The sequence below is a fragment of the Danio rerio genome, chromosome 19 (genome assembly GCF_049306965.1).
Source record: "Danio rerio strain Tuebingen ecotype United States chromosome 19, GRCz12tu, whole genome shotgun sequence".
Classification (NCBI taxonomy): domain Eukaryota; kingdom Metazoa; phylum Chordata; class Actinopteri; order Cypriniformes; family Danionidae; genus Danio; species Danio rerio.
The window spans coordinates 31,057,947-31,069,995 of NC_133194.1; the positions used below are offsets into that span (position 1 = coordinate 31,057,947).

The 12,049-nt window shown below is 32.3% G+C and overlaps 1 protein-coding gene across 2 annotated transcripts; it reads right to left on the reverse strand.

The window, feature by feature from the left end:
* Positions 1–3,909: 3,909 nt before the first annotated feature.
* LOC141379114 (uncharacterized) lies at positions 3,910–10,333 on the reverse strand. Of its 2 annotated transcripts, none has more exons than XM_073931783.1 (8): positions 10,277–10,333; positions 9,229–9,549; positions 8,971–9,143; positions 8,627–8,726; positions 8,191–8,520; positions 7,929–8,085; positions 7,646–7,763; positions 3,910–7,544 (listed from the first exon to the last, which is right to left on the reverse strand). In XM_073931783.1, the coding sequence occupies exons 5-8, from the start codon at positions 8,476–8,478 to the stop codon at positions 7,505–7,507; spliced, it is 603 nt and encodes a 200-aa protein (XP_073787884.1). In that variant the 5' UTR covers positions 8,479–8,520; positions 8,627–8,726; positions 8,971–9,143; positions 9,229–9,549; positions 10,277–10,333; the 3' UTR covers positions 3,910–7,504. The 2 variants fall into 2 exon arrangements, with proteins under 2 accessions (XP_073787884.1, XP_073787883.1); XM_073931782.1 differs by having other exon boundaries at positions 7,642–7,763.
* Between the last annotated feature and the right edge of the window lie 1,716 nt (positions 10,334–12,049).

Below are 12,049 nucleotides of genomic sequence, written 5' to 3' on the forward strand. Positions count from 1 at the left end.
CATTCGGCTGTTTTGATTGGCAGAGGGGTTTCAAACAGCTAAACGGTGGCTCCAAGGCATATTTGCACACTTAAGCCACACATTAAAACGTGAAATGTTGCTTGCTTAAGATAACAAAATATCAAAGCAAGTGAAATTTATTTTGAAGTAATATCTTAAGCGCGCTTCTCAAACAAAACATTTCATAAAAATATGAGTTAGGGGTATATTTACTGACCTCCCACGAAGACTCGAACTTAGAATGAAACTTGAATATACTGCATTGTAACTATTATATATTGCATTACCTTTACTACATATTAAACATCAGTAAATACATTTACTTGAGCATGCAAACACATGTAATATATATTAAATGTTATTATTGCACATACATATGAGATAATATGGCATTTTTATAAAGAACAATAATAAATATATTACATATTACACATCACAAAAAAATATATATTTATGTTTTCTGTTTCGAATAAATGCATATATTTGGAAATTTCTATTCATGAAATATTTTATGAATATTTATTTAAATTTAAATAATATTTTATTTAAATAAAACAAAAATTTAAGGTGTCAATAAAAAAAAAAAAAAAAAAAAAATATATATATATATATATATATATATATATATATATATATATATATATATATATATATATATATATATATATATTAAGCAAAACAAGGTTTTATTATTATTTTATACACTAACCGGCCACTTTATAAGGTACACATTACTAGTACTCAGTGGGACCCTCTTTTGTCTTTAAATCTGCCTGAATCATTCATGACGGAATCAACAAGGTATTGGAAATATTTCTCAGAGATTTTGATCCACATTGACATGATAGCATCACACAATTGCTGCAGATTTGTTGGCTTCGCATCTATGATGTGAATCTCCTTTTCCACCACATCCCAAAGGAGCTCCATTGGATTGAGTTCTGGTAACTGTGGAGGCCATTTGAGTACAGTGAACTCATTGTCATGTTCAAGAAACCAGTCTGAGATTATTCGAGCTTTATGACATGGCATGTTATGCTGCTGGAAACAGCCATCAGAAGATGGGTAAACTGTGATCATAAAAGGATGGACATGGTCAGCAACAATACCTAGGTAGGCTGTAGTATTGACACAATGCTCAATTAGTACTAATGGGTCCAAAGTGTGCCAAGAAAATATCCCCCACATAAATACACCACCACCACCACCATCACCACCAGCCTAAACCATTGATACAAGGCAGGATGGATCCATGTTTTCATGTTCTTGATGCCAAATTCTGACCCTACCATCTGAATGTTGCAGCAGAAATCGAGACTCATCAGAGAAGGCAATGCTTTTCCAATCTTCTATTGTCCAATTTTCGTGAGCCTGTGCAAATTGTAGCCTCAGTTTCCTGTTTTTAGCTGACAGAAGTGACACTCGGTGTGGTCTTCTGCTGCTGTAGCCCATCCTCCTCAAAATTCCCCATGTTCAGATATGGTCTTCTGCATACGCTAGTTGTAATGAGTGGTCATTTGAGTTACTGTAGCCTTTCTATCAGCTTGAACCGACCAATTATCCTTATTATTATTATTATTAATTATTATTATTACAGTTGAAGTCAGAAATATTTACCTGAATTATTAGCCCCCCTGTTTTTTCCCCAATTTCTTTTTAACAGAGAGAAGATTTTTTCAACACATTTCTAAACATAATAGTTTTAATAACTCAATTCTAATAACGAATTTATTTTATCTTTGCCATGATGACAGTAAATAATATTTTACTAGATATTTTTCAAAACATTCTATACAGCTTAAAATGGCATTTAAAGACATAACTAGGTTAATTACTGTAGGTTAACTAGACAGGTTATGGTAATTAGAAAAGTTATTGTATAACAATGTTCTGTAGACTATCGAAAATTTATATTTATAGATAGATAGATAGATAGATAGATAGATAGATAGATAGATAGATAGATAGATAGATAGATAGATAGATAGATAGATTTATTCAAGCCGAAATAAATCAAATAACACTTTCTCCAGAAGAAAAAAAACATTATCAGAAATACTGTGAAAATTTCCTTGCTCTGTATATTATTATTATTATTATTAATGTAATTATTAGCAGTAGTAGAAGTAGAAAAAGAAGTAGTAGTAGTTAAGTGTGATGAGCATCAAATCGTCATGTAGAAATCAATTCAAAAGGATTATGTAAAACTACAGCCTGGACTAATGATTTTGATGAAAATACAGTTCAATTTTCCTGAATAAATTACATTTGAAAAATAAACAACAAAGTTACAGAATGAAATGAAATGCAGTGAAATGAATGCTCCCTTGGTAACCCATAAGTGCCTTACAAAATTTGTACTGAACCTTTGAACCACTAATAGCCCCAGACCATCATCATAGCATAAACGTACATATGCTGTACAGTGGAGCTCACATACTGTTCACAGATCTGTCAAGCGGAGCACACATGACTACTTTACTTTCCTCTCCCTTTGTGTACATCTGTAGGCCTGCGATCTGCCACCCATATCTTTCCTGTGATCTGAGAATCAATGTGGGAGTCCAGGGCATTGCCAAAAAAACATACAAAGGCAAAAACCTTCCCACACATACAGCACACACATGCAAGCATACGTCAAACCGCACGCGTGGCTCTAAGAGGCCACAGCAAAAAGCCAGGCCCAAGTCTTTTCAAAGCAACGTATCTTGACATGTTTCATCTCCTCCAGGTAAGCTCAGGATAAGCAGCCGTTTTATTTAAGAGACTCTTTTGTGTTACGCAGTCGATTAGAGAGATTGTCAGCCACATCCTTTGAAATTATTCCCAGCGCAAAACATCACTTGGTACCTTCAAAAAGCCCATAAGTCACTTCAAACTGGTGAAAAAAAGACAGCTTTTCTTCCTGTGTAACTATAGGGAGGCGTTGAGTAATGAAGACCACAACAGTAAATTATGAAAATTACAAGATACAATGTTTTGATGATATACAGTCACCACCGAGAGTTACGTAAAAAGACCACATGAATAAAACCGGGCCTGTTTAGTGCCACAAAATAAGGGTTATGCAGAGGACACCAGTGAATTCATTGTGCAGTAATTATTCCACACATAAAAAAAGTTTTTACAACAAAAGAAGTGAATGGGAGTTTAAGCACAATGTTTCTAATAGCGGGGCAAATATTCCAACCCATCAATAATCCTGTGAGTTACCTTATTGCACATGGTTATCCCTTATGGTGGCCGCCATATTGGAATCACATGACCTGAATGCTGAAACCATGACCCTAATCAACAATGGTCACTGGATTAAAAAAGTAAATAAAATAAAATAAAATTAAATTAAAAAATTATAAAATCAAATAAAATAATTAGATTAAATTAAAAATAATAAAATTAAATAATAAAATTACATTTAAAATAATAAAATTAAATAATACATTTAAATTAAAATAATACAATTAAATGATGAAGTAAATAAAATATAAAATAAAATTCAACAAAATGAAAAAAATTAATTAAATTAAATAATAAATTAAAATAATGAAATAAAAGAAAAAAGAATAAAATAAAATAACAAAATTAAAAAAATAAATAAAAATAAATTAAATAATCAAATTAAATAATCAAATTAAATACACTCTAAAAACGAATGTGTTGAAAACAACACAACATGTGTTATTTTCAACACATGTCCTGGGTGTGCTCAGGGACAACACATGTTGAGTTAAGTTTAACACACAAAATGTGTCATTTAATGTAACACATTAATGTGCAGCATAAGTTGACACACAGATGTGTTGTTTTTGTATGTATTTAACACAACTGTGTGTTACTATTCAGTTTTTATAATTTTGAATGTAAAATATATTATAAATTAATATACAAAATCTCACAGGAAACATTAAACACTGTTTACATACTGTTTATTTTTTCCTTTTTAACATGAAAATAATGCATTTAAATGTTTTACAGCATTTCATTGTACAAACAATTCATTGTATAACATAAAAACTCACTTTATAAAAGCATTCATTAAATTGAACTTGTATCTGTTACGCACGCCATATAAACTGTCAAATATGTATGAAACAGTTCCCAACATATACATTTTTTAAAATTCTCTAGTGAAAGAAATAAGTAACCATAGCACAACGTTTATGCATTCACCTACATGTAAGATGCTTGTCTTAACAAAATAAATCATTGTCAAATCTAGTCAAAACACTTAAACATTTAGGTAACCCTTTATAGTAACGACACTATAAATCATTTATTGAGCATTAGCAAATAGTTAATTCACTATTTGTTTAGCATTAACTCTACATTATAAGACATTAGTAAGCAGTTCATAAACACAGCCACAAAAGGCTGAATTTTTGACTTATAAGCGCATTTATAATGTGCTCAATGATTGTAGTTTCATAATTCAAACTTTCAAATACAAATGGTTTGTAAATAATGCAGTCCTTAATTCAGTAGTGAAAAATTAGTCAGAAGCAAAGTATAAAAGTACAATTGTTAAGCGCATTATAAATGTACTTATAAGTCAAGAATACAGCATTTGTAATTGTATTTATGAACCGCTTACTAATGTCTTATAATGTAGAGTTAATGCTTAAATGAATAAATTCACTATTTGCTAATTCTTAATAAATGATTTATAGTGTAGTTATTATAAAGTGTTACCAAAGTTTCAACCACTAACATGTTTAAAACAAAATTTTGTATTTAGGAGTTACATACTGCTGATCGCAAAATGTCACAATGTCTAGAGGTCTGTAATCTATTAAGTCCCCAGGCAGCAAAGCCATGTCAAAATCATTTGTTCTGATGACACTGAAGGAAAAAAGATGTTCATCAAAATACTTAACTCTTAAAACTCTCAGAAACATAAGTGCGCATTCTCTTTCACTTTGGGGAATAATGTGTATAACTTCACCAAATAATGGTTCTCCCCTTTCATCTGCTTTTAAAGTCAGAACAGATCCTGTCTGGTATGTTGTCCCCAAAAAACTGATATTATTACTCACATGAATTGAACTGGTGTAAGTAAGAGTCTCAAAATGTGTATCTGTCTTAAGCTTGTCAAGCAATTTGTCACCCTTATACAAAGATGCAATTACAACTAGGAAAGCATTTGGTACAATCATCTCAGAATTGTGTTTCGAGCTTAATTTCCATTGGTGCATTTGCTGAATCTGGTGTTTATGAGCCAGTGTTTTTGAAATATTACAAAAGTTGCAAACAACTTGGGCATGTCGCTTAAGAGGGTGATGTTTCGCTTCGAACCTCATACACCACAACTTTGAAAGCGGTCCAAATAAAGTCATAATACTCGGGTAGTGTGTCATGTAGTGATGTTTAGGAATTAGATTCCTTTCAGGATAAAGAATCTTGAACTGTGTATGGTGATCAATTATTAGCTGCTTAAGATGGACAGCAAGCCCTTTTGACACAACAGGTGCAAAAATTATGTCACAAATTTCCCTCAACATTAGGAAAAGGTGCCAGTGTGGGCTCTGTGTGTCAATTAAATCACCTAACAGAAAAGGCAAGACTAGTAGTAAACACCACATCTGTGATGCAGTCTGCTTAATAGCGTTTTCAGATGTCCTCAGATTGACAATAACACTAGGTTTATTTTTTTGATTTCCATAGCCATAGTCAAAAGCTGCTATTCTTTCATTTAAAAGTTCCAGAGAAAAACATTTCTCTTCATAAATGAAATGCCGCAGCATCAATTTGACCTCAAGAGGTCCGACTCCTTCCAACACATCATGCATAATGTCTACACCAATATTCTCAGTGACATGAAAATACTGTAGGCTGTTTAGGAATGAGTTATGTTTGACACCGGTTGCACTTGCATCATTGAGTTGTACATGGTATGCATAGTTTTCCCTTGTACGTCTCTCTGTATTATTTTCATCAAAAATAATCTGGGAACTTGATTTGTCAATTAGACAAAATTGACAAAATCGGTTTGCAGAGAAACTTTCCACATAGCCACAGAGTGAGTGACAGGCAAGATTGTCCGCTGTCAGCAAACAGACTGTTCCAAAAAGTAATTGATGTTTATCGTGTAGTTTGACCTCTATACCATTCTGCTCAATTTCTTTTAAGTCTGTTATAAGAGGTTCCAAAATTTTGTCAAAACCATAAATGTCTTTATCAATAGAATTAAATAAGAGACATAAATGGATATTGGAAAGTACAGAATTTTTTTCTGACGGCACATTTCGTAAAGCAAAGTAAACAGCCCCCATTTTATGAATCTTTGTTTTAGATCCAAGAGGATTAGTTGTTTCCAAATCATCGAAGTATAACTGAATTTGTAATGCATTTGGATGGTTTTGGTAAAGAGGATGTTTAGAATATTGAGCACCATCACAATAATCATGCATTGTATCTCGTTCACCGCAAGACTGCATATACATATTTTGCATTTTGTCACAACTAAATAAAAATTTAATTGTGTTAATTATTGAGATGTACTGACATGTGACAGGCACAAGCACCTGGCTTTTCCCCCCATTCTTTCTAAGACAATCTAATCTGTGACCAAGAAACACTTCTGTTGGTTTCTCAAAGGAAAAATTGTCAGAAAAATACTTAGTTAGTTTAAATGTAGTATCTATGTCACCAAACATGTTTCTAGCATTGTCAAAATCCTTCATAAGTGTTTGAACTTCAGCACTATCTAGCGGAACTGCCAAGTTCTTAAGTAAAGTATTAGTCTTTTCTTGCAAATGACCTAAGGTACGATCAATAACTTCTTTTGTGCAGGTTATACTTTTTTGAACATCAGTATAAGTTACATTAGAAGAGGCATACATGCTGGCAGCAAAAGCTGCAGCACAGTCTTTTAGGTTTAAACTGCTCTGAGGAACTAGCTCTGTTTTAGACATTATCCTCAAAATTATTTATTCTGCTTTCATCAATTTGATAGGATATATCTAAGTTCTTTGTATGTCCTGACTCTTCAGAAGGGCATGAATTCGTTTTAAAATGATCTCTGTTCAGATTTTTTAAAAAGGAATTGAAATTATGATAAGTTCTTGGGCAACCATTTTGACTACAAATTAAAGTTAGGTTGTAACTATCAGAGAGTGCATGCACTTCCCTTAAATGCCAAATTAACCCCTTTGTTTCAACAAAATCATTTTGAAGACACTTTGGACAGGTGTACATGCTTATTTCAATTAGGTACGAGACTGCACCTTAGCAATCAATTCCATGACCTTTGATCGTTTGCAAGATGACTGGGACAAAGACAGGTCATATATATGTTCAAAAAAAGAAAAAACAGAAGACAGTTGGCATGGATACTGAAGGTTGCACAGCCAGTAGAATTTGAAAAGTCTGTCTACAGCACAGGTCAGGCTTTCAACATCAAGTGGAAGAGCAAAAGAGTCATTCTTTGCCACAATTACGTACTGGGATCCATGTCCTAGAGAACCGATGGAAACCAACTGCGGCTGAGCTGACTTCAGGGTCCCATTCATGGATTCAGCGAGCAAAGATGTAACGTTGGTACCAGCCTTCAAAAATGAAACAATGAAAAGCATTAGAAAATGTTGCTCCATTAAAAACAATTTTATTTATCACAAGCTAACACAATAAAAACTATATCGGCACTTGCTCCAACAGGTAGGACACAGCAGAAGTCACACAGCATTTACTCCCAGCAACACTTCTCCCAGATGCAGTGGGTGGAAGAAGATGAATAAGGATCTTCAACATAGTGTAACACAGTTCATCTTGAAGTGAAGATACAGGTCACATGCAAAAAAAGAATTTAAAATTTTTTTGGAAATTAATATTTTATCTTGAATAGAATATCAATATTCACATAAAATTTTCTCATTTAAACTATGTTTAGAAAAGTATGCACATGCAACAGACATTTTGGCTGAAACTCATACCATCATGCTGATTCTCAGCCTTCTCCAGTAAGTGTCTGATGTCATTTTTCTTCTCCGAGGATGCTATTTCCTTGAGTCTTGGAATTATCGTCCCTTCCCATTTCCGGATAAACAAGTCTTCTTTCCCATCGGTGAGCTTGGAAAATTCAATGTCCATCTTCAAACGAAAGAAAGAAAGAAAATCAGAAACAAAGAAATATTAATATTACAATTATGAAAAATGTTTGTGTAAAGTTCTGTCTTAGTTAAGCATGTCTATTACCAAAGCTGGCATGTCAAGAAATCTAGGATATTCCTTGAAGATTTCAGCAACAGTTGGGGATTTTGTTGTTATCCATCTCCTTCGGTAACTGAAGGTTTGATTGATTGCAGTCTTTATTGATGATGAATTCTCTGGTGATGGTCGCATCCTCTTTATCAGAGTCAACCACTCACTTGGTACAGTTTCATCTGGACTTGGTAAAGAAGGTTGCGGTGTACAATGACGACGTTTCAAACTGTACACCCGCTGGCTCTGTTGAAGCTTCCGTCTGATGTTACGTAATCTCATTTCAATAAATCCACTGTGTGATGGCCCATCAAAAAAATGCTCCTGATGTTAGTAATGCAAAACAGAACTAGTTAAAGTCAAGTATACATGAGCAACTTGCATACACATTCCTAAACAATTCAGTTTATATTGTAAAAAACATTCTTACATGTCCCTCATTTTCCCCAAAGGGCACCTGAATCCTTAACAAGGGGAACAATGACACAATCTCTTTTGCTAGAGCCAGCTTTTCTGTACCAGATGGATAGCTAAAAAAAATAAAAAATAAAAAATAAAAATACAGTTGCACAAATTGCTCCTTCACAAACATAAAAAACTGACTAAACAGTGGTACTTTAGAATTGATTGGGATAAACTGATTGTTAAATGTATTTATTTAAAACATTTTTTTAAATGTAGAATTTATTTTAATATATAACTTATTTAAATAAATGTAATTTAATTAATTTGCAAAGAAATACACCTTACGTGGAATAAACAAACCATACTCACAATCCATGTTTCTCTACAAGGTCACTGACAGCAACTTTAACAAGAATCTTTCTTGAGGAAATCGACAGCGTCTTAGTCTCTTCATGTTCTCTCAGGATTGTAGGGGCTTTTTCTTCAAGCAGCGTCAGCAAACTAGTTGTGGTGCCAGTCTGAATTGAATCTGTTAAAGGACACTAGAAATGCCAAAAACATTTTATTTATTGAAATGTTCACTTTTATCTATAGTAATATAAAGGGAGAAAGATATTAATGTTTTACCTGTAATAAGTGCACACTTCTTTCTAATGAGTCCGGGGTGTTGCTTGCAATATAACGTTAATACATTTGAAATTTGTCAAGCTCCTGTACTCCTGCATTTACATCAGTGTCAATGAACTCTTGAAAATCTGTGTCAAATTTCAATATTCGATCAAGAGATAGTTGTTGAGACAGTTCAGGTTTGACTGAGGCTATCAGATCTCCAACACTGCCAACTGTGAATAGTTTTCTCCATATTTCCTTTTCGTCTATGAAGACAGTTGCAAGAACTCGGTGTAAAACTGTTAAAGTGACTGTAATTTGCTCCTCGACTTCCATCATCTAAGTAAAAGAGAGAGAAATCCATGTATATACAAGCACAATGAGAAAACAAACACATGTAACAATGAGTATGACAATAAAAAGCAGATTTTAAATAGTATATGACTAGTCGGTTAGCACAAAATGGCGCGCAATGTTGATTACAATAAAGATCTTCATATTTTAACGTTAGATATTGTTTATGAATTTGCTCACACAGCGGCGCCATTTGGTGTCTGTACAAAGCGCCAAACTAATGATATGGAAAGGCATTCTTGTTCAAATTCCTGCCGCAAAGCGGCATCTTATGTTTTATATCAAATAACATTATGATTAAAACGTTAATGTATAAATTGTGTCCGGTATCGTTAATTTACCTCCAGTGTCAGTGATGCGGAGGCTTTAAAGTGACGCGAAGCCGGAGATTTTAAAGTGACGGCAACTCTCATACCAAAATGCAATACATATTTAGGGTCAGTCTTTCACCTTAAATATGTAACTTATTATTAACAATTCTGCCGAGTGCCATAGCAGCTTTGCAATAGACGCGCCAGATGCGTTAGCTTAGGCGGCTAAAGTTAATGGTACATGACCGAGTTGCCAAGTCACCCGTGTATTTGGAGTATGAAACATGGAGACATAATAAAAGTAACAAAAATAACTTCCTGGACAACTAACACAAAACATTCTCACGCAGAGTGGAAGAAATATTTACTATCGTAGCCGAATTTTAATTAATTTCACTCACCTGAGGCAGAGAGGTGCATTATCCGACAGAGCTCCCGGAGAGCGACGGTTGAAAAAGAACGTCACTGCGCATGCGCGTGCACAAATACACAGCATAAATCCCGAAATACAGAATTTTCAGCCACATTTTCACAAATGCTTATTTTATATTACCATTATGATAAATAAACTACATAAACACATAACACAGTGCCATTTGACTCCAGACAAAAATGCATTTTATTCCAACATACTGTTTAAATGTGTTTAACACAGTCATTGTGTAAACACTTAAGCACAATATTAACACACAATGTGTCTGCAGTAACACAAAATGTGTTACGAACTGTTTAACACATATTTTGTGTAAATTTTTAACACATCATTTTTAAGAGTGTACTATAAAATTAAATTAAATTAAATTAATTAATGAAATAAAATAAAAATGTAACTAAATAATAAAATCAAATAATGAAATAAAATAAAATAGTTTATTAAAATAATGAATTAAAAGAAAATTTAAAAAAATTAAAAAGACATTAATAAAATAATAAAATTAAATAAATAAATAAATAAACTAACAAATAAAATAATACATTTAAATAATAAATGTAAATAGAATAGAATAAAATAAAATATAAAATAAAATCAAATATCAAATAAAATAAATAAATAAATAAATAAATAAATAAATAAATAAATAAATAAATAAAAATGTAAATAAAATAAAATAAAACAAATAAGGGGAAATCTTGAGTTAATATTTGTATTTATTTATTTAGGTAGTTAGTTTATTAATTCATTTATTTTATTTATTTATTAACAATAATCTAGATCTCAGACTGAAAAATAGAAGGAAATTTAATATAAGAAAAATTGTTGAAGAAAAGCCAGGAGAACTGGATCAGAAAAGGACCTCATGCCAGCACTGTTTGCGCAGATGAAAAATTTTCATGATTCATTTGAATTTAGTTTCTTGCCCTTGGGTTTAAAAAATTACTAGCACAAGCATGTATGCATATTACACTCAAATGCAAATAAGACTTAACTGGAAGAATAAATATTTATAAGTACAAGTGTAAAAACAGAACAGTGTAAAATGTCTAACATTTACAGCTGTCCGAATGGTTCATTTTCAACTGCTAAACCATCAAGCTTTTATTTTGGAGGAAAGCCACGGGAAGCCATTAAAATATATAGTATGTTGACAACAGCTGGTTATAAGCACTTCACATTACAAGTTTGGCAAAATGGTATGTGCATTTTACTTTCCCAAATGCACATTAAATCTGATTTACTGTACAACAGGCTATAGACAATCAATCCCTGCAGGATCGTAGATTTTTTTTTTTTTAGTTTTGCAGTCTAAAATGACTGACTTTGAATAATTGAAAGAAAAAACAATGAAACTAATATGATATACAAGACAAATCATGTAAAATTATTTATCTTTTTTACCTCAAAAATAACTGAGCCCTGCAATTCATATAATTTCATGTACAGATATGTACATTCTGTACCCTAAGTAATCAAAACATTGGTGTAAAATCTATTCAACATGATCTAAAATTAATAAATATGGGGGAAAAAGTATTCAAATGTGATTGTTTATAAAATCAATCAGCATTTAGGTCTACTGCACTACATTTTTATCCACCACAATTAAAATTGCATAGCTTTCATCATAAAACTAAGCATTTAAATGATATCTTACTGAAGGCAGATTATCAGGGGATTTAGAGCAATAAATTATATTTATATGCAATTTATGTAAGTGCTATATTATTGTGTATAT

Coding starts and splice junctions, on each gene's coding strand:
- LOC141379114 (XM_073931782.1), bottom strand. CDS start 8,478: ATGAGATTACGTAACATCAGACGGAAGCTTCAACAGAGCCAGCGGGTG. Junction 7,764..7,928: donor GGCTGAGAATCAGCATGATG/GTATGAGTTTCA, acceptor CTTCACTTCAAG/ATGAACTGTGTTACACTATG. Junction 7,545..7,641: donor TGTCCTACCTGTTGGAGCAA/GTGCCGATATAG, acceptor TCATTTTTGAAG/GCTGGTACCAACGTTACATC.